Consider the following 23,871-nt stretch of genomic DNA (forward strand, 5'->3'; position numbering starts at 1 on the left):
AATATGATATGTGTATATTACACTAAGAAACATTTAAGCACTTAAAATCTCCACGTCATCCAGCTACCACAGTACTTCACCAGTCTTAATTAAACAATTGCAGAAATTTTAAACTTTAAAAGGGCCCACTATGAGTTGATTTGTTTCCTTCTTAAAAAAAAAAAATGTAATTGTATATTGTATTTGTACAGTATTTTGACAAATGTTATTGTTATATTCTATTACCTATAGGCTACTTTTATATTGCCATTTTTATGTATCTGAATAACTAGCTGCAGTGCTGTTCATTGTTGTTCATCACAGTGCTGTTCATCACTTTTTATACATGACGGATAAACTGTTCCCCCGCATCTTATGGCATCACCATTACAGAACCAACAGGCTTGATGGTTCTTATTTTAACCATTATTTTAAAATCCCTTGCAATCTAGCTACGTGTCCATTTGCGGCATCCCCTCCCTCCCTCCCCTCCCTCCCATGCTCGCATCACTCCCCTCGTCGTACATGCAGTCCTCAAAACCTCCAGTAGCAATAATATACCCGTGTATTACCCTCATCGGTCTGTATGGGTCTCTATATGCTGAGCTGACTGGGAGGAGGTGGGATTTAGCTACTGGTGGAAGTGGGTTTAACGTAACGTTACGTGCGAATCGTGCAGATTGCAAACCACGATTATCACTGCTGCCAACGACGGATTCTTTTGGGGAAATCACTACACGAAAGCCCCTCGCGGGATAACCTCCCCTCCCTGCCAGCGGCACGCATTCATCCACCACTTTCGTTTATTTATCGTCATTTTTCTTTTGCCTCTGCTTCCCACTCAGACCCAGCGAGGTTCTCGTTAACCACAGCCGCCACCATCGTCCACATCACAGGCGGGGGCTGTGTGATGAGGTCGCCCTGCAGCAGGGGTTTGGTTACGCTAAGATTTTGTTGATAGGACACTACTCTTCGCTTTCAGTTCAGGTCAGCTTGTCGGCTTTTAAAGCCTCCTAGCACCCCGGGTGTGTGAAGAAATACATAACATACGCTACTACTGGGGCTGTGGGAACCGCTGGTGAGTGGATGGTCCTCTTATCATTAGCTGCTAACTGCTTAACGTTACTGTTATATTGAATGTATTGCTCTTGGCTAGATGCATTAATGCTGTCTAATGTGCGTTCAAGACCAGTCAAACGTGTGGTTTATTAATGTGAACTAATTAATATATTTTATATCATAGACTTTGCAGAGGGATGTGCGAATGTTTTTTTTATTGACAAAACATCAACGCTATTTAACGTAACAATTGTTTAGCTAGATATTTTGGACTGTATGCTACTCGAAGATAACGCGATGTCATTTGTAGCTAAGGTTAACGCTGCTAGCTAGCGAGCCCACGCCCCAGCTGTCCCCTGTTCTACTAAACAATAACCACACTAAGCCGCAACATACAGATGTGTTGATGTATGTATTGTCAGGGGGAAACATTTAGCTCTCATATAGCCCAATGTAAAAGTCAGCTCAGCTTAATTATGTCCTATCACCCGGGACGATAGCACTTTTGTTTTCGCATTATAATAATGCCAAGGTTTAAACCTAAACTCGATTTTAGTTAAACAGTGATAACCCGTGTGAAAACGCATGGCAGGGACACAGTAGATTGTTCTCTGTTTCCGTCAACACTGACTGCATTGTTGTGTGGGCTCATGCTGCTGTATATAACCCGCATGAGCTATTGCACGCTTCTCCTTGGTGGGTGTAGCTGGCAGTAGTGCAAGTATGACACTGTTTAATTATGTGTATGCTATCGTTCACTTTTTATCGTTGCAAAGAAAAAGTTATATGGAGTAGCCAAATAAAAAGGAATATATTCTGTATGAGATGAGAGCAGACCTGAGCGTGGCAGAAAATATTGATTGCAGGACTGCTTACTGCGGAAGCAGCTGTCAGGTAACCAGAGATACGTTGTCCTCCCCAGAATCAGTCATGGTAATAGCAATCCGATGACTGAAAATACATCACAATTTTGAACACCATAACTTTTAGCCTTCTTCTGCCGTTCAATGGTCTAAGCATTCAGGGTGTCATACCTGTATATTGCACAGACTTTAAAGACCTCGAAAGGCAAATTTTGTTGAAAGGAGGTATAGCATGTTGACTGGCTATAGAGTATTGAACTTAAGTATGTTGTGGATAGTGCACTACACAAACATTATCACTTTGTTCAACTTTCTATGTACTGAATGATGTAAATGATTAACGCATAACTGCACATATTCTCCAACAGTGGCAAAGTTGATGTGTCGAGTTAGTGAACCATCAACTGTCACTGGACAGTGCAGCCCTGATAGTGCAAAGAAAATGTGTTCATACCTTTCTGTGAAGTGACTTCTTACTGTGGAAGCAGCTTTACAACAATGGTACAATGTCCTACAACATTCTTAAGTCTTTCCAGCATCTAGGAAAAGAATATAGATTACAACTATTTGTTTTTTAGCCTTACTCTGCATTGTGTTGAATTTGGCTGGCAACATCCCTGCACCAATGCAGTGGACTTGAAACTGGAAAGTTCAAGTTAGTTGAACCTTCTGTCTACTGACCTCTGAGAGTGATACCGTTGACAACCCTGTACACATGACTGTACCTCATGTCCAAAACAGAGTAAAAATAGATTTGTAGTCTCTCTTAATTTCAAGCAAAACAAGTCTTAAAAGCCCTCACGCACCACAGATGAAAAGATTATATTTGAATTCATAATTTAGATGTAACCTCCGTATCCTAAAGGCTAAATCTGTGTTTTGAGTATTGGTAGAGATCAGACATGCTTGCTTAGGTGAGTATTTGCACTCTTTTAATCTTGAGTTGCAGTGGTTAAACGTTGCACTGCACGAAACGGTGCACAAGTGGAAATGCCCCTCTAGTAGTGTCTGCTCTTGGATCCTTGGATTTTATTAGTATTACATGGCAATATCAGCATGCCTAAATCATTTAGCATGTTCCTAACCCAGAGGTTGAGCCAGATAACATTTTAATTTTTCAATAAGACAGTTAAGGGCAAACTGAAATGACGTATTTAATACAAATGCTAAATTATATATGAATAGCTAGTGTAACCCAATCCTGAAGAGATTTATTGTAAGATAACTAGTTATATAGGTTTATATATTTACTATTACTATTAATAGTAATGACTATTTATATAACTATAGGTATATTTACGTATAGAGTGAGTTTCTTTTACAATGGATTATGTAAGTGCAGCACTGGGCTTCTGTAACAGCAAGATGCTGGTCTTCCTCTGACTTCATTTTTGAAGTCAACAGATGTTGGTGTTAACATTTTAGGTGTTTAGATTAGGCTTCTATAAAGGGTCTTTAGACACTCTGAGAAAAGTGGTGGTCAGCTATGTGTGTGTTGACACACAATATTACCAAATAAAAATACATATTGCCAAATAAAAATACACTTGTGTCATTGGCAGTATAAGGAATGTCATTTCATACTGTTTATGTTATGCCATTTTCCAGTTAAGAGGAAATGAGTGTTACTTTATGTTTAGGGAACTTACTTGAGGGCGCTGGGGCCTCACATTGAGTTAAAAGATAAATAGTCAAATATCACGTAACACGTTGTAGTCAGACTGGTGTCTCATTAAACACTTAAAGCTGGTCTAACACGTCCCAAAGACACATTGATGCAGCATTTGAGAAGTGGGTGATCACGAGGCCTCCTTCAGACTCCCTCAGTATTCACCAGTAGCAGCAGCACTTACATGTAAAGAAGGTGCAATATGCAGAATTAGTGGGAAAGAACATAAGGGGATTTTATTCTACATAACACAATAATGCCTTTAGCTCCTGTAATTGGGGGCTAAATGTAGCTCGCTGAATTTGTTGTCAAACCATAGTAAACTCAAATACCCTTTAGTTTAGGTGGATTAGTAGCCCATACTTTTACTTTCAGTGTTTAACTATTGCATAGCACGTAATGAGCTGAACTTAAAGGTAAATAAGATATGGCCCACCATGTTTATTTCCATGATAATAAGCCCCTGCAAAGAATCACTATTAAAGTATTTTGCATTGTTATTTAAACATAAGAAATCGAAATCCAGATGCAAAGTCCATTTGTAAGGTGTGTGTGTGTGTGTGTGTGTGTGTGTGTGTGTGTGTGTGTGTGTGTGTGTGTGTGTGTGTGTGTGTGTGTGTGTGTGTGTGTGTGTGTGTGTGTGTGTGTGTGTGTGTGTGTGTGTGTGTGTGTGTGTGTGTGTGTGTGTGTGTGTGTGTGTGTGTGTGTGTGTGTGTGTGTGTGTGTGTGTGTGTGTGTGTGTGTGTGTGTGTGTGTGTGACTTGTTGATCAATAACTGGCCCCTTCCTGTGTTCTGTTTGATGCAGAGCAGTTTGTGGCTACCTTTTTGACATTATGTCTCCATTCATTTTGCTACTTTTGGGTTTCATCCACTAACCCTAGTCCCATGTTGTTTCTCTTGGCTTCAAGCAACTTGGACAACTCAAAATCTTCTTAAATAGATTGACTAAAGTAATGCTTCATTAAGAAGTTAGTTCATGAAGTAGGCATACACGATTTAAGATTTAGTCGCAGTGTATGAACTTGACACGTTTTGGATGCTACATTTGGGCTCAGACTTTGTTTATTTTCTGCAGGTCAGTAGTGAATAAGCCCAAGGACTGATATGATTTATTGGGTTCAGGTTGTTTTTACGTATCAGCATGACTTACTTACCCTCACATGACTACAGGTTTTATTTATAGTGCCCGGGACAGACCAAGGGTCCTGTTCCTCTAAAGTCGGTAGCTATGAAAAGCATAGCATTGGATTATGCGTGTTACAATTTGAATATTATCTTGTTCAGAACTATGTTTTTTGAATAGCTTATTTCCAAACAAATCATTTACCACTCTTGACTTAAAGCGGTGTGTATGTGGCTACTCGACAAAAGTCAACAAGAGTGCTATGAGACAGCTGTGTGTGTCAGTTCCTCTTGTTTGTGTCAGCTTGTGTTACTATCAGAGTCCACTATGGAATGATGGGCTTTAATAGGAGGGAGCAAGAGCGCAAGAGCATATAGTAAAGGTCATGGCGCACTTTTTGATTTTGGTCCCATTCAAATGGTTTTAGTTCCCAGACGTTTGCACGATATACTGTATTAGCATCGACATTGCAGCATGTGAAATATTCACATCGCGGGGCGTGCAATGTCAAGTGAACTCAAACAAGTCATGCTAATACTTTTTTGCTCTTTCATACAAAATGAAAACTCACACTCTTATTTTTTCATGACTAATCTAGTGTTGCCAATTATTTACTTACAGTTAAGGTAGGCCCTCTACAGTTTCATAATGAACTAAAAACATTTTTAATAGAGATGTTCCGATCCTGGTAACGCCTCAAATACTGCCTAAAATGCTGGTATCAAGAAGTGCTGGGGTTTATGCACCAATCCGATACCAAGTAATAAAGCCCTATCAAAAATCACAAAAGGTTTAACCTGAGTCAGACCGACAACAAAGATAGAAAGCACAACCATACAGGGTGTTGAAACATTATAACATGTGACGCATTGGTATCGGATCAGTACTCGGTATCGGCCGATACGCAAGTTCAGGTGTCAGAATCGGTATCGAAAAGCGAAAAAAACGCCATGGAAAATCTCAAATTTGTACATTTCTCAACAAGTAAGTGAGGTCTGCACACCTGGAGTAGCATTAGATGTAAATCCAGTAGTTGAAATTTTCAGGAGCTGGCATTAGGTTGATCTTGTCAGCTCCACTCTAGTCCTGTGCCTCCCACATCTCCATAACTGCAGTTGTGGTTACAGCGACCTACTTACTGTAGAACTTGGCCCAACTTTGGAAAAACAAGTTTTTTATAATGCATATTTACGGGCTCGAAATGGAAACACTGTTGGCTACTGCCATTATTAATGTTGTGCGTGTTCATCAATATTATCTTCATTCCTCTCAGGAAGTAACATCTTCGGACCGTTTAAACAGAGAAATATATATATATATTTTAAAGATTTCCACATCCCTCACTGACAGCTGCATCCTTGGCCTGCATCTAATGATTTGTAACTGATCTGTTTTTCCTCCTCTTGCCGAAAAGACAAAGAAAGTAATTTCAACTGGGAGCATTACTGTTTTGATGGATGGTCAGATATGTGAATACCCAGTGCCCCACAACATCCCCCCCCACTCAAATTGGTGAGAGATTGGTAGTTCAGTATCATCTGAGTATGGGCATTTCACTTAACGCAGCCAGCACATTTAAAGAGCCCTTTTGCTCTGCCTCTGAGGCCCTGGTGTTTGTTGCTGCCCTTTGGCATATTAAGTTTCAGATGTGCAAACCTCATGGCCGGCTGTGGCTGCCAGTGGAAATTTCCATTTCTCATTCAGACAGCATCTCATGAATGTGATGTTGTGGGCTTATCACAAGAAACTGCTGAACAGAGCTAAGGTTTTGGGGTTGTTTTTAAAAGGAAATTTTCTATTTAATAATACGATAAAACAATGAAATTAAAAAAGAAATGTATTAAAGACACCTACACTAAATTACTAAGGCATTAAAGGGCATTTTGATAAAATACAAATGACAGGTTATCTTAATTAACCTGTTTTGGTTAAACATTTGGATACATTGTCTTTGGAAATACCCAATGGCAGTATTACCCACTAGCTTCCTAAAACATATTTCATCACATGACAAAAATGTGAAGTATCATGGGTCCAAAGGTCATCATTTGTCCATGTGATGTGTCAACTAATGGTCCAGCCCCTATTGATTATGAGTAAGATATGGAAGAAAGCTGGGGAAGTTGACGGATGGAAGTGGAACTTGTTTGTTCAGCATGTTTGATTAAGCGTACAGTCATGCAATTGTGTGATAAATTAGTTATGTAAGCAGATGAGCAAGCACAAAGGGGTCGTTCTCTGGTCATTTGTTCAAGAATTATCTTGATGATCAGAGATTTTGTTTGGTGACAGCAAGAGCCCCTACAGGACCCTTGATTTTCTGCTTGCCAACAGTTTTTGGATTTTATCGACAAAAGCTTTATATCTGTGGCAAATTTGACATTAGTTCAGGGCTCGAGCGCTCACACACAAGCACTAATGGGTGAACTGTTCAGAAATGATGCCTTGCAGACACAGTCCAGATATCTAGCAGGCTAAATATCTGGAGCTGTCAGGGACTCTACAGCCAATGAGAGCGCCAGACACAGGTTGAGAGGAAACCAGGCGGAGGGGTTGCCCATATTTTACTGTATGCATTTGCAACACAGACCAAAGTTGTTGTTGCACGAAGAAAATTCCCCCCTAAAAGCACGATTTCTGTCTTTTTCTTTTTGGTTTCATCGCTGCAAAATCCTGTCTTAAGATTTCTCCTGGTTAAAAATCTAGTAGTGTGTTAGCCCTTGGCCCGCTGTAAGTACGCCATCCCTTGAAGCCAATTTGAAATAGTGGCCAAATGATGGAATTGAAACTTGATGTTCATGGGATGCCCCTTGGCCCAAAAATACTTGTTTCCCATAGTCTTACGGTACATGTCAAAAGACATGTTTGTAAATCAATGGATACATTTTTTTTTTATGTCATAACGAACGCTTTTGGCTTTGTTTGACACTGATCAACTCTCGTAGTAATGAAAGAGGCCACGCTTTGAATGCTGTATCCAGTTCTCTTTATACATCCATGGTGCGCCCCGGTTGCCTGCCAGTCAGTGAAAAGAAGACCGCCAGTTGTGTAGTGTGAATAGTACAGCAGACTTGAGTCTTGTAGTGGGAACTTAGCTTCAGACAAGTCTAGATAAAACAACCAAAGAGCTATATGGTTGTCTTATACGGCTTGGTTCAGAAGGTCTTAAAAGCACATAAGTTACACTATGATCTCTAATTACCTATGCAAACTAGGCCTATTCTCAACTACTCATCATTATATTGAATCAGATTTTGATCTAAATGTTTTGATCTAAATATTTCAATCTGTGAAACTGGTATCTCAAACTGAAGTCTGCAGGGACTGTAATGTGTAATCGTTTTAAGAAAGTCTATTTACTTGTTTTGACATAGCATAGATCAAAAGGAAACAATTTTGTGACTTAAATATGAAGAAGTAGTAGTAATAACAACAACTTTATTCAGGACACAAATGGAAGGTTCATAATATCTCATTGATGATGACTCATTGGCATTGTGGAATATTCTTTCTGCTTGTAGACTGGGTTAATAACTACTTTTAGGTCTAAAGCTACGTCTAGAAGAATCTGTCTAATAGTGAAACTATTTAGGCCTACCAGCCAACAACAGACGGGAAAAAGTGTAACACTGGTGGGTGATCTTTGCTTGTTATCCTCATGTAAAACTAAGACTACCCACACATGAGTAACTGCAGCTCATTAAATTGTTCTATTTAGTTCTACTGGAAATGACAATATACTGTGTCAGTTGAAATCCTGACCAAAACAGAATCTACCTTGCATCTTAGACTGTTTCACAATCTCAGTTAGGGTAATGGCCTTTATTAAGTTCACAAAGAGGAGTTGAGTGTACACAAATATTTGAGGGACGAGGGATTTGCATGTGTATTGTGTGCCTTGCCGCACTTACTGAATAATTTGTTCTGGCTGCCTAGTGAATAGCTTTTTTTTGATAATAATTGGTAGGCTTATTGGTGATGCTTAAAAGCTGCCTCTTTCTGCATTCATGTGAATGTGGCTACTTTTCTTGTCCAAATGTATACATAGTAACACAGAATACTCAGGAGCTCAAAACAAGAGTCACAAGATGCCATTATCTTATCTCTGACATGGAGATTGGGCTTGTAGTTGGGATTTTTTTATATATATATATATATATATATATATATATATATATATATATATATATATATAGTAGAGACAATAAAATATGTGAGTCGGGCAGGCAAGACTCTACGCTTCTGATATGCAGCTGGTGTAGTATGGCGCGTGGCGGAGGACGGAACTAAACCGCGGCGCAGCCGAAACGCCCATTGGAAAATCCAGTTCAGCGCTTCCTCACTCTAAATTCCAATTCACAAATTCATGCAGTGTGGTGTGCAAGTTTGGCTTTGGTCCGGAGTTTGCCCTTCACTTTCAAAGAGGGAGAGGGGCACAAGGTATTCTTGGATGCACAGGAAGCTATTTAGGAACAGGAAGCCCGGGAAGTGCTAAGCCTACTAGTTTTTAATGTCAGGGCAGACGTTTGATCTGTAAAAATTCACGGAACACACAGATGGGTGCCAAATTAACAGACTTTATTCATTCAATAGATGTGGGCATATACTATATTATATTGTAATACTATATTTTGCCTGATAATTGGAATTTTGTTTTATTTCATACAGCCTGAGATCATGTTATGCTATCACTATTTGGCAAGGGGTTAAATAGTTGTTTTTGCTCTACCTAAACAGTAGCATTTAGCAGTGACATAGCCGCCATGCTAATGTCAGTTTTTGAGACTACATGAAAACTAAGGTATTGTTTGCTGGGAGCAGTTAATTGGATTTTTTTTCATAAATGTCTAACAGTTATGCAGATTTCTTTTGTGGTATCAGATTTTATGTTAATTTTGTTCCTTATGTTGGCTTACAACAACCGTTAATGCTGGGCTGATTGTCAGTCAAGAAGCCCGAAAGGTGTGAATAATATATTTCTCATAATTGTGTGAGGTGTACTGACGAAAAAAACATCAGAATGTTGTAAATGTTTACATGCAAAATGAACGCCAGTATTTGTGTGTGCACTCTTTCGTTGCAAGGATTTTCGTGGAAATGGCTTTACTAAATTACAAAATATGTCTGCAGATAACTACTGCACCTTTCTGTACCTTTCATGGTGTCTTCACTCTTGACAATGTTTACCACCGTCGTAAACATGTAGGAGAAAACTCCACGCAATGCTGGGGGTTGCATGTCATCTTGGGTGGTGATCAACTATTTAAAGTTGATCAGCTAACAAAAAAGGGCTAAAAATGTTGTGATTTTCAGAGTGTCGCTCTAACAGTCTCCAGTGGTGTTTGTTTGTGTGTGTGGAAACGTAAGCATGTTCCTCCACAGCGTGTGTGTGTGTTTGTTCAGATAAGCAGGAGGTTGTTGTGACTGTAAAGAGAGAGAGTCAGGAGAGAGAGTCAGAGTGTGAAGCAAGGCTTAAGTTTGGCATGAAGCCATTATGAACGGGGCAAAGAAGGGCTATGATCCAGATGAGTCAACAGGAGGCAACCCACTGACAAGACTCTCAAGGACAAGTTATGTCACTTCTCAGGAGCCTGTGTTACAGATCTATGCATACTTTTTGCTCTTCAGCATGAAGGCGCCACGTGGGTATGTGTGTGCTATATATTTGTAAGTCTACATGAAAAACAAAAGAGATGGTTTGTGTTGTTGTTAGTTGTCTTGCAAGATTGACACCATTCCTTTTTTAAAACTAGCCAGAGAACATTAAGCTTTATAATAAAAGGGAATATTGTGCTTAAGAGTTTTTGGCTAGTAATACATTGTTTTTTTCCCACTGGTTTCATCTAGCAATCTAGAAGCTCTGCAGCGCAGTGTTTTCAGATAAGCAAGGAAGTTGTCTCGGCTTTGTTTGGAGGAAAAGAGAGAAGGAGAGAGAGATTAACAGGGCTTGAGTTTGGCCTTGAAATTGGACAAAGACTGACCATCAAAACGACGTCTTTGCATTATTTATCTACAGCTGATTAATTTGTTGACAACAGATTGATAGATAAGTGGCAAAATCACCAGCTGAAATGACTTGTGCTGTTTTGAAATTTCTAAACTAAATGGCCCATGCTTATGGCAGTGGTCTATTTAACCATTGGGATCCCCTATAATATCAATTTCCAGAACATCCTGAAGTCATCCATCCCTTGGCATAATGTTTGCACGTAACAACTAACTAAGGTCTTTGTGCCCATGGACCATTTTTGTGGCATTTACCCTCATCCATTTACCTCTTCTGCATGCCATTGATACATTAAAACATGTGTTGGAATGAAAACTATTGGAAAGAATAAGAAACATAGTAATCCTGTTATCCCAGTTCTCTGATATCACGAGCCAGGTGTCTTACCAAGAACACTGTTTTGTACTGTAAAGCTAAACTGGTGAGCATATCTTGGACAGCAAATGACTCTTTGACAACTCTTTTTGTATACGGGATTCAAGTGGCTCTGTGTTGAGGCGCCAATCATGACTGCCAATACTGGCTGCGGTTATGTTATAAAGTGGCTTCTGAGAGTAATGCTGAGAAAGTTTTCCCAAAACAGAGACACCTTTAGTTATATAACAGAGGACAAGTTTCACTGTGATACACATGTGGTGCAATCATAATTTGGCCTCAGCAAAACCTACAAAACTTTCCATAGTCCAGAGAGTGATAGAGGAATCAAGCTCTTGGTGTTTAGAGAAGGGGGGGGGGGGGCACAACACCAGGTTCCCAAAGGGGCCAAGAAAGTTATTCCTGTCCTCTCTTCCTCCTCTTCTCTGTGTAGGCGTAGACATGTCTACTCATTTCACTTTGGTATATTGAGTAAAAGCACTAGACCAATAGTTCCTTATTGGTTTGCCCTAGTTTTTAATAATCAGATTTTCAGAAGGGATTTGTTTTGGGTATACTTATACAATATACATATACAATATGTAGTTTTTGGTGCCTCTTTTGTTACAAAAAAGACTGTTAGAACTGCATCAAAAAACTGTATTTCATATAATAAAAACCAAACAAAGAGGTCTTTCTCTCTTGATGGTGGATGAAAAATTAAGAGAGCCATAGAATGCTTCAGGATCAAAGCTCTAGCTGTCTGTTAACAGTAGAATATGTAAATGACAACTTAATGTATCCTATTTTGTCACAGTGTGGTAAGTACAATATTGCACAACGGCCCTGCTGCTTTAGTTAGTTTCAGTGTAGATTTTGAGGTTTTGGCATCTGGCCAATTAAAGCAAACCCTAGAGTAGGAGAGTCATAATTTAGCCATACAGTCATTGGCTCATTAGTTGGGGTGGGGAGAGTGCCTATTTATCCATAACGTGTGCGTGCGTGCGTGCGTGCGTGTGTGTGTGTGTGTGTGTGTGTGTGTGTGTGTTCTAGAAACTAAAGCACTTTTTTAAAGATCTTTGAACCAGTTTATTCAGGTGTACAGTCTGCCACAGCAGGAGAGTACACCCTTCAAATGTATTACAAATAGAGTTTATAAGTATTTGGAATAATTTATATTAGTTTAAAATCTAGATGTACTGTGAGTACAGGATATTCAGGACTGTATTTTATCTTTATATCAGTCGTATCGTTTTTGGTATGTTGGTCAGTTGCTATGTTGTCTCTGTTTGCATGTTAAAAAATATTACATGTGAAGCTTCAATATTGACAGTTTTATGGAAATGATTATGTAGTCAGATCTAGATAATGTTTATGTATTCATCTAAATCCCTGTCACAAATGCAGTGATTTATAAAGTCTTCTGTTGCATATTATGGGGCACACACACAGAGTGGACTTACTTTGCAAGGCGTCACTCTTCCTTAAATGTCATTTTGGGCATTCTTTTTTTGGACAAAACTGCTTAAAAAAAAATCAATATTAAAATACCAGGGTTAAAATCACCGGGAAAGTCCAGCACAACTTGACTCTGGACAGTAAAAGTGAGATGAGCACTCCTATTCAACTTTAGGAGAGGGGGGGGGGGGCAAAAATTCCTCTATGCTGAAACAACCCTGCATTTACAATACAACTAAACTGAAATTAAACCAAACCCAGAATAGATTCTTGTAATTCTGAAAGTAAAACTAATTTGAAAGTGCAACTAAATTCCCTTTTTTTTTTGTTCCAGTTTTACTTTGTGACATGTAATGCTGTGACCTTATTGGTCCAAGTTTTTTTTCTGTCTACTTTCTGAATGTGTTGATGTGTTTGGAAATACTAATGTTCTGTATTATTTATCTCTCTCCATCCAGAATGTCCATGAGCTCCGATTTCCCGCACTACAGTTTCAGGATGCCAAATATAGGGTTCCAGAATCTTCCCCTTAATATCTACATTGTGGTGTTTGGGACAGCCATCTTTGTCTTCATCCTCAGCCTCCTTTTCTGCTGCTACTTAATAAGGTAAGATCTATGCACCCTTCAACTCTGGACTTGCCTAGAATTTTTATTGTGTTTGATGTTGCTTTGCTGTGTAAAGTTTGTCATACGGTGGTCTCTTTGGCTAGGCAACACTGTCTATTTACTGGGTGTAACAAATCATTCATCTAGTTGTAGTGCATTATACATTTCTTTATGATTTGAATGAACTGCATGGATTGTAGGCCTGCACGATTTGGGGAAAAATATGAATAACAATGTTTTAGCTTAGAATTGATATCACAATTTTCTGCCACGATTTCTTTCTCACGAAGTGTAACGTTTATTGCAAACATGAACCATGAGAAGACAAAACAAATTGGCAGTACCAAACATAAATGTTTTTTGGCACCTGTAGCATATTTTGCATCACCACAAGCCTGTAAACAAGGTGAATCAAGATTGCGATTTTATAATGATTAATCGTGCAGTTCTAATGGATTGTATTACTTGCTCATGCATTGCAACTTTCAAAAAAGCCAGAATGGAAAACAGAAATATGTACTTATCTCTATAAACAAACATGTTTTTAGGCTTGAAGGATTCTCATTTTCAAACCAGTCAACCTGAGCAACCAAAACAAAATCACACGCACAAGTTGATACCGCAACAAATATAACAGCATTACTGGCTGTTGACTGTTTTTTTTTTGCAGGAATATGCTTGTCCTACAAATTCTTTTACACATTAAAATAAAAAGAGCCAACTTAACAATTGCATATTTCCATTCTTGCACACTCAACCCATTAATCAGGTTTTGAATTTACATGTCTGTTTATAATTTACATAGCTTTGTTCACTAAATACTTTGTGCAACTGAGGGCTATGATGCATTCAAACAAAGTGTACCTCTTCTGACTGGCAAACTGTCTGCATCTCCACTTATGTGAGACTTAAAAATTATGAGAACTGAATGTTAACTTTCTCAAACTTTCACTATATAACTGTCCCCATAACTCATATCATTGTTACATTTCAGGTCACTTGAATTATTTTTTTCCAAAGTGTCCTCATGTACTACTTCAATATAGCTGTATCCATGTATATGCATAAACAAGATACATTAACAGGTACTGATGACAATGGGAAGTTTTATACCTAGTCAAATCAACAGTTAAATTCAATATTTAATTTTTGTGTAGTTTCTATCCTACAAACTGTATGGCATTGGTTACTATGGCTTTTAATTTAGGTTGAATAAAATTAAAATCCTTTTCTTCCTTTTTTAGAAATATGTGTTTTTGTAGTTGTCTTGCAAATGTCTGAACAGCACAGTTTGGAGAAGGTAGCTTTGATTTTACAATTGGTGCATTTATAATCTGAATTGATTTAAAAAAAAGAAAAAAAAAGAAAAAAAAGAAAACTGTAATAGTATGCCGATTTCCAAAGCTGCTTGTCTAAATTATTATGATCATGGCACTTAGCGTCAAAGAAACTAGTTTAAACAATTTTTCTTAAGAGCCACTTTTCCTACGTTAATTAAATTTCCTTTGGTTAATTAATACATTTGCAATTTGATGTTTAAATCTCTTGCTTGTAACCCATTAAATGTTATCTTGTTAAAGCTCCCTTTTTAAGCATTTAGCCTAGAGTGTGATCCAGTAATTGTTCCCAAGGAAAAGTGGAAGTGGTTACTAGTCTTTCCCTTGCCCCGCTCTTTAACCCAGCTGGTCTTATCAAATTGTCCTGGCTGCTATTGCTGCAAGGGTTTCTCCTGGCAGAAACAAACTGAACAGAAATAATGTCCAGCAAGACAGTGCGATGCAGCAGTTTCCAACAAAATTCACCCCTCGACACCCTGCCATATCCTATCTTGCAGGGCAAATGGTAAGTAGGTTAACTAATACTGTGTTCCTACAATTCCTTATTCCTTATCGAACTGTTAAAATACACTTTTTGACTTTGATGAAGTACCATGATTCAATACTGAAAGTCAAGATTGCCAGGTTTAGTCACTAAAAGGAGCGATTTTGCTCCATGAAAGGCATTTAGAGATGCAGTCTCCCAAAGGATCCCTTCCAAAATGACTTAAATGATTGACCATCATGTATGCATAACGGCTACATTATAAATGTAATTTGTAATGTAATTTTTAAAATTAAATTCTTCTTTTACAAATTGGCCACAGCTTTGTTATACTTCAAATCCTGCCTTTAATTAGGAAATTCTATGCTGTCTGTGCATTAAGCTTCAATGCTCCTGTTTACATTGACAGGTAAATGATAGCTCAAAGGAATTGATGTTAAAGTTGAAGTGCAACAGGTTATTATTTCAACAAAGACAAACACTCACACATAGTTTGACACAAGGCAGACACTCATAGGAATACATACGTGAAATCTGCAATATAGCATACATAACAAGGATTAACAAGTGTTTCTAGAGCGTGGGCTGTTTCTCAAAGAGACCGGAGGCCTCGAATGCTGAATTTAAGAGCATGGCCTACATGTTTATGAATGTGCAATGCACCTAGATCGTTTAGTGACGTGACACACCACAAGGTAGCCCAAACCAATTAGCCATTATTCACTATAACGAAGACTGTCACACATATTTTACATTCTGAGTTGCCCGTTGACTGCAGGAAAATAATGATCATTATGGCTTTGAGAGGAAGGTCAATTTGGACACGTTTTTTAAGTTTTTAGCAGGTCATTTTCCTTGCCCACTGACATTGCACTTAAAGGCCGTTGAGCAACCCAAATGAATGACCTCTCCCAACCCACGACCAGTTGTCCCCTAACCTTGGGAGTCTCTGCACCTTTTGCTGCTGACCTCTTTCAAAATGTCAGTTTCTCTCCTAGACTGTGCTGCTTGTTTTACAGATCCCTCTCACTCTGCTGCGAGAGGTTAAGGTTACTTATAATGGAGGTAAATCTTACAAACCTATGAATTATTACTATCTCTCTTGCTCTTGTTTTCTTTCCCTTTTTCCTACATATTTAATTCTCATTGTCATTACCTAGATTTCCTCCTTTTCCAGTGCTCTTTCTGATCTCTCTTTGTTTTGAGTTGTTATGTTTTTTTCTCATTTTCAAAAGCAATGTTTATTAAGAGTTACACCAAGAGTTTGATATAAACCATAAACATTGGTTGTATGTGTGGGTGCTCTCTTTTTTAAACTGGAGTTTTGCAAGAGTTCCTCAACAACATGCAGTAATGCTTTTAATGTCTGATCCAATGTATGTTGGTTGATTATTGTGAGTTGATATGTTACTTAAAGGTGCTCTAAGTGATGTCAGGCGTGTTTTAGGCTACAACATTTGCTGTCACATACAGCAAACATCTCCTCGCTATCCGCGAGCTGCCTGTTCCCAGAACACACTGTCAAAAAATGCAACTCTGTAGACAGCCCAGGGTCTACAAACGGCAACAAAACCAAACTGTGCCCACCTGCACCACAAAGCATACACAAACAGTGTTCCATCGTTCCAGTCAGTAACCAACAAGAAGGACTTTGGGGTGGGGGTTGGGGGGGGTTAATGTGTGGAAGCACAAAAGGGAGGGGGAGGGGACGGGATAAGGAGGAGGAGGGAGGGGCAAGCTAGTCTTGTTTTGTTTGAAAATACTTCGAATGTCAACAAGAAGTTATTGCTTAGAGCACCTTTAATGCCCGGTGTTTGTTTTAACAAGTAACTAAGGCCTCAAGTATTTTAAGAATGACATCTGCTGATGGCCTGTTGATGTAGTGGTAAGCAAATCAAATATTTATCATCTCTTTAATACTTATGCAGAAATGCCCGACCAAAACATGTTTACCTCCAAGATAAAAATCTGCTCTGAAAAACTGCTTTTCCTTTGTGTGGCTGTCACTTTGTGAGATACATATCATTTATAAAATCTAGATGCATGCCAAATTATTATTATATTCTCAATTTGTATGTGAATGGAGAATAGCTTTTTATGCCCATTTGGTACTCTAGTGATAAACTAGAACAGACAAGTGGCACTTGGCAGGCAAGTATTTATAAGGAGATTACATCCATGTTTGTCATTTCTCTCTTTTCCCAGGATGTCTGATTATTTTCCCTTTTTTATGAAGTAGTTAGTTGAAGGTCACTTACTAATCAAAAAGATGTTTTGTCTTTACGTCTCCCCAGGTTACGGCACCAGGCGCACAAAGAGCTATATGCATACAAACAAGTAAGCACGTACTCACTCACTCACTCACTCACTCACTCACTCACTCACAAGTTCGGAATTGCACTTGAGCATTCCAGCAGAGAATATTCTGCAAAGCTAGTAAGAGGGAGAGATGGAGGAAATAAACATGTAAAAGTATATGCTATGGTTACTCTGTAATTTGCCTCCTAACTACCTGCCAGCAAAAAAACATGAATTTCTCCATCTTCTCTTTGGGTTATGTAAGCCGACCAACCTCATATAATAGACACCCACACAAACACCCACACACATTTGTGCACATGCATTTACTCTATAACAGAAACTATATTACAGTACATCAAATCTCTGTGTCAGTATTCAGCATGACTGTCTGTTTTTTAGTTTTAAAGTATTTCATTGTATTTCTAGAGGAACTGGTTCCTAATCTTTCCCTATGTTTTATTATGCCTCTTAGGTCATTCAGAAGGAAAAAGTCAAAGAGCTAAATTTGCATGAGGTAAGTACTTATCTTCTTTGTTCCATTGATGATATCACCAAAAAAAATGTTCTCTTTAACAATTCGGCCTATCTAGTATACAGAACATTCTAATGTGACCTGACAAACACTGTACTGTTATATCAGTTAAATTTGGACTAACCAGGTGTGTGCTGCTTAATTTACACACAGTCTTGTTCATTTTCTTAGATTATCCTTTCTGTCCTTCGATTCTCTTGGTTGTGCAGTTATGATGGTTGTGCCATGATGCACTGTGCTCTCCATTGGTTTAAAATAAAGGGCAAAGGCCTGGGACTTAGGGGCTGTTCATGCTGTCAGTATGAACATAAACATCCTCAGCAGTGAGATGGACAATAAAGGTTTCAAATGGTACAAACTCCTGTTATGTAATGTGCATAAGGAGCAGAAGTATGCCGTGTCTAAACATATAACAACAAAGTGTTTTTTTGTTTTTTGGTACTGCACAGCTGTACGTTTGGCTTTATATTTCTTTTTTCTTTTTTTTGTTGAGTTTTCTGAGTTTTGTCTAGGTTTGGCGCAGTTATGACATATAGATTTTAAGTTATTTAACGTTCAGTGCATCCATCTTGACAGACTGAAAACTATGACCCAAAACATTAAATAATAACATGTAAAAATATCAGTATCTACTATGGTTACACTTTCTATTATCTGTTTGTGAAGCTAATGCAGCAAAAATCGTTTTACAAAAAGAAATTTCAGTACTGGTGGCTCAAACTTAAAGCCAGATTAGAGATGCTCATGCTCAGATTTCAACGGTTTAAGGAACGTGTCATACCAAATATGTGAAATCCATGAATTAACCATTTCTCATTACAAACAATAATCGAAGATGGAAATTCTTTAAACAACCTTTTAGCTATTTTTGTTTTGTTTTGATCGCTTACGTTAGCTCAAAACGCCATTCAACTGACAAGCTTTGTGTGACAGCAGTGAACGAACATCTTTACTGTATTGACGTTACAGAAGTCTCTCGTTAGCATCTTGTATGCAAAGTGACGCATGCACGACTCAGATCTGCACTCAACTTACATCGGCGAGTGACATGCTTTTGGTGTGATTGCCGCGTTCTCACCTGCCCAAATGAACCTCACCAGCGGGGCTAACAAACCAGTTTGAAAGCACCCTAAAAAGTCAAATAAGACATGTATGGTTCAGTGGTATCAGCACCTCTCCATCCCATCTGCCAGTATAAATCAGTAAACCTAGGGGAAACACTGGCCTTGGTATAATATTCTCTGATTAGCTTCAAATCTTCTATGCCGCGGGACTGACTTTGTAATTCTAAAATAACTACTCAATTTACCCTCCTGTCTTAAAGTCACACGTTTAGCAAGGAAAGGTATCTTGTTGTTTTATATTTCTGTCCATTTGGGCTAGAGGAAATTATCTAACATTTTATACCTAATCTTAAAGTAGTCGTATCGGACATTATAAAGTTCATTGTTTTCATTTTAATAATGTTTACAGTGCTTTGGACATTAACTAAAATTGAGGGCCCCTTAATATGTGAGGCAAAAATATAGATATCTTTTTGTTGTATGTTGACAATAGTGCATAGGATTCAAATGGATGCAATTCCAATTTTTTTAATTAGATTAACCTGTCCTACAGACCTGTATAACATACATGGTTTTGAGGCAAAAATGTTTACCAAGTGTGTGGAAAGACAAAAATGGAAGAACTTATTTGCCGATCTGCAGAGGTTGTACCAAAGATGAGAAACGGCAACATGTCCTCATCACTAGAGATCCAGGGAGAGAGAGGGCCTGTTGGTCTAATTACCCACTTAGGTTAAAGGTTTACTTACAACCCTTTTGTTACCAATATATTCAACCAACTTTGCTAATGTTGGTAGTATGTGTAAATGAACCATGTTGAACTTTCCGTCATCTTACCAGTGCCCAGATATAGTTGTAGGTTTTGCCAGATTCCAACTGTGAGTGAGACACCATAGGCAATCACTGAAAGGAACAAAAACGGTGATCTATTCACAAATCAAGAGAGCAAAGCAGACATCTTAACAGAGGATCACTGTGTCCAAAAATCATCAAAAGAGAAAGCTAAGAGCCACCATGCTGTTCCTTTCATCCGTCCTTATCCATCCACCTCTATAAAGTAGAGCTGGGAAAAAGAGAATCTGTGTGTCTAAAGGAATAACAGTTGCAGGGTTAGACAGCCAAATGTGCCAAAGTAAAACCCTCTTTTATGGAAATGTTACCCACTGGTTGGATGAAGTTTTGTGATGGGAATGCTGTGCTCTGTTTTTGCAGATTTTTGCCAGTTTTCTCACAGTTTGAAATGTCCAGTTCCCTAAGATTTGTTGTCCTTTTCATTGCAACTCCGTTGGTCTGGAGAGGGTATAGTCGGCCCTGTGCTACCCACATTATATATGGTGTTGCCAGTCATCTATTGCATGCGTGCAAGCGTGTGAAACAAACAGACAAACAATTTGTCCATCAGGATTACCTCAGTCACCCTTACAATGACACCAGTCATGGATAAAGGTCTATTGTTATCACTGCTATTAACCTCTTCTATCCTACAAAAGCAAACAGCACTGGGATCAAACACTCATAGACTCAGGTAGAATGCCATGAGCTAAATAGCCTTTACAAAAATTAAAAGATTACAATCAAATATGCATCAATTGGACTGTCGGCTGTGTGGTGGGCCCACATTTATGTCCGTGTCTCTTTCAAATCAGTCTTTCTTCTTTCTAAGTCTCTTACCCTGGAAACATTGCAACTAAAGGAAGCATCTGACCACTAACTGAACAAGTCCCCAGTGTGAGTTAACTCACAGTTGTATAACAGAACACAGTTGGTCAGTTGCTGCTCTGTGGTTTGTGTCAATTTTTTGCAGATGTTGAACCAAACACCAGAGAAACACCAACACATTTGAAATTATTGCATTCCCCCCTCTCCCTTTCAGATTTGTGCGGTGTGCTTGGAAGAGTTCAAACAGAAAGATGAGCTGGGGATTTGTCCGTGCAAACATGCTTTTCATAGGAAGTAAGTATGAGGTTTTGTTGACATTCATTGACACACACACACACGCGCACACACAGAGTCACACATGGATCAGTACAGATTTCACTGCATCTTTACCCACTCTTGGGCATTGTAACCATGACACAGTGAACAGTTGTAAAGGAAAAAAAAGGGTTTGCATGGACAGAGAGCATGTTGGTGATGACCATAACAAAAAGTTAATACCATGCCACAATGCCAGTTGTGTGAAGTGTGGAGCTACACAGGACATGATATAATGCATGATGTAACATTACCCCCCCGCCTGTGCCCTGACCATTTCAACTGAGTTGTTTACATTGTCAGGACACCTCCCTTGCCTAGTCCCTATCCCCCCCTCCCATTGTAGCAAGAGTTTTCACCACTCACTGAATCCACTGTATAAACAGTCCTTTCAATGTGTGTGTGCAAGTAAAGCCATGCTGTTATACAAAGAAAACGCACCTTCCAAGCAGACCATTAACAAAAACATTCAGTGGTGAAGAGCATGCTATCTTCTCATTGATTAATCTTCCGGTCATTTTTGCAAGTACCTGATCAATAGTTTACTCTAAAGCTGAAATTAAAAGTGAAACATACAAGTAAATTTCTCTGAGGCCAAGGCAATCTTTAATAAGCTGTTTTTATGGTTAACGGTCCAAAAACCAAAGATATTTACAGTTATTAACAATGACATAAAACTGAAAATTCCCACATAGGTAGAGCTGTAACAGAACAAATGTTTTGCACTTTGCATTCATTTAATAAGTTAATTGACTGCTTGTTTCAGCTCCACATTTAACTTACTCCTAGATAAACTGTTAGGTGAAACCGTAAAATGTAGCACCAGAATAGAGAATGTAATACTACTGCACACTGCCTGCCTCTGTCTGATTGACAGTACTAGCACCGCAGCTGGGGAGCAAAACAATCAAAATGTTTGGCCGTATGCAATTAAGTAGAGTCACACTTGTTCATAAGAAAACGTGTGAGTTGAACATTTAACTGCTGTATGTGCATGGCTACAACATAGTGTATATTCTTCACCCCATGATTTAGTACTCTTTTGGGGGAGGAGAGTGAAAGCAATCCTGAGCCACTGAGGACTACAGGGTACTCAAACTGCCAGCGCAGAGGAGCTTACATACCACTGACCAGCCACAAAAAGTCTAATCTTTTTTTATGACACACTCTTGTGTAATGGAATAGTGGCTTTAAAAGTTTGTAGTTCGCTTGGTCACAGTGAATGGAGGCTGTGGCCATCTTATATTCTTGACATGTACAATGGATTCTTGGAATAGCCAGTTTTCATGGTGAATGAAAGTCAAAACAGCCAAAGAAAGTAAAACCACTAGCAATCTATTTTTTTGGGAACCTCAACATTTGGGAAGTAAAAAAAAAAAAAATGTAACTTAAACAGACACTTATGAAAGGTTCTCTTCAATTTGTTTAACAAAAGATTGTCAAAAAACTTTTACTGTGTGCTGGTCATCTTATATTTGATTAATTCATTTGGCAGTGCCCTCTGGTGGAAATACTATGTAATTGCTGTATCATTTTCTAAATTATTGCCGACATGCATTCGCCGTTTCTTTTACTATAATTTCTTTTTACTTAAATTGGTGTGCCAATACAATATGTTTATGATCTCATAAATTCATCCCAAATAACAGATATTACTATTATACATAATGTTATGGCAAAATAAGCAGAAGCCCGCCAGGCTTATAAGCAGATGCAAGTGTTGAAACGGTAATTGTGTAAAAACAATTGTTTACTGTGGCTTAATATATGAGCTAGTGACTTTGAATAACCTTTGTGTGTCAAGTTAACCTGAGCTAACCCAAGTTAACATCTGTTGTACCCATTCATCTCCATCTTCTTGGCCCTAAGCATATGTTAAGCGGTTTTACTTTGTTTCCAGGTGCCTCATTAAGTGGTTGGAGGTGAGGAAAGTCTGCCCGCTGTGCAACATGCCCGTCTTGCAGCTGGCCCAGCAGGCCGGCAGCATGGACCCCCCCCCGCCAATACAGCAGCCTCTACCCGGCGTCGAGAACCTGGTGTAGAAGAGTCAACCCCTCTCTTATAGTACATCACAGACACACAAACACACATCCCATCACTCATACTGCCACCTGTACAGCTACACCTTTGGTATGAGTCTGTGGACAGAGTGGATAAACTGGAGTTCTAGTGCAGATACTCCCAAAAAACTGTGACTCTGCAGCCATCGTCCCCTCTCGTATTCTTGCTTTGGTTCACAAAAAGGTTTCCTGATATCAGTTCTAACTGATAATCAACTGCTTTCATGTTGTTGTTTTTTTTTCATGGACAAGTTGAGTTGATTTAGAAGATGTTTCCTTCTTGGCCTAGATGTGGACGACATTTTTTTTCTCAACCAAAGCACTTTTCTGGGGACACCAGCTAAAGACCAGGAGGGGTGAAAAACAAAAAGGCAACACTACACAACAACCATACACTAAAATATAAGTTTTCTTTTATTCTTTTTAACACGCACTTTACGAGAAGGCAAAGTTTAATTGCTTGTGATCCTAGTAGCAAGGTAATGTTTTATATTTTATCATTAACTCTAATGTCTATGTACTTTTCCAGCCACATGGATTTTCATATTTAATTAGTTAACTTTGATTTGACAGAAAACACAAATACATCTTAAAGGGACAACGAAACCTATGTCGGTAGAGAGATGTCAGGAAATTTGGGACTAGTTTTAATTAAACACACTCAACAAAGCAACCTTGAGACTTTATGTCTGACTAAATGTGAAGGGTTTGAATGTGTTTTTCACACTAAGCCTATAGAATTTGTTCCCTCATCGCCTGTTTTTTCATTCATTGCAATGTTGTTATATGTTGTCTATACAGGAAGGTATTACAATGAACAAATTATATTTTCGTTAAACAAATTTGCCGGGTAACATCCTCTATATGCGAGTGTAGACTATATGCTGTCACGCAAGGCATTACTCAGAATTATTCAGGACCTATCCAGCGAATAATTTCAGTTCAGTTGATAGTTTCAGTTTAAGTTTCAAAGTAACTGCTTCAACTACTGTGATTAT

The 23,871-nt window shown here is 38.6% G+C and overlaps 1 protein-coding gene across 4 annotated transcripts; it reads left to right on the plus strand.

Moving 5' to 3' along the window:
• Window positions 1-496: 496 nt before the first annotated feature.
• rnf24 (ring finger protein 24) lies at window positions 497-23,782 on the plus strand. 4 transcript variants are annotated; one of them, XM_034890499.1, is made up of 7 exons: window positions 10,105-10,340; window positions 12,972-13,121; window positions 14,843-14,963; window positions 15,962-16,007; window positions 17,237-17,279; window positions 17,716-17,757; window positions 20,713-20,792. In XM_034890499.1, the coding sequence occupies exons 1-6, from the start codon at window positions 10,189-10,191 to the stop codon at window positions 17,744-17,746; spliced, it is 543 nt and encodes a 180-aa protein (XP_034746390.1). In that variant the 5' UTR covers window positions 10,105-10,188; the 3' UTR covers window positions 17,747-17,757; window positions 20,713-20,792. The 4 variants fall into 4 exon arrangements, with proteins under 4 accessions (XP_034746399.1, XP_034746390.1, XP_034746375.1 ...); XM_034890508.1 differs by lacking the exons at window positions 10,105-10,340; window positions 14,843-14,963; window positions 15,962-16,007 and adding exons at window positions 497-1,057; window positions 22,714-23,782; XM_034890484.1 differs by lacking the exons at window positions 14,843-14,963; window positions 15,962-16,007 and adding an exon at window positions 22,714-23,782.
• Window positions 23,783-23,871: the final 89 nt, after the last annotated feature.

The sequence above is a fragment of the Etheostoma cragini genome, chromosome 2 (genome assembly GCF_013103735.1).
Source record: "Etheostoma cragini isolate CJK2018 chromosome 2, CSU_Ecrag_1.0, whole genome shotgun sequence".
Classification (NCBI taxonomy): Eukaryota; Metazoa; Chordata; class Actinopteri; order Perciformes; family Percidae; genus Etheostoma; species Etheostoma cragini.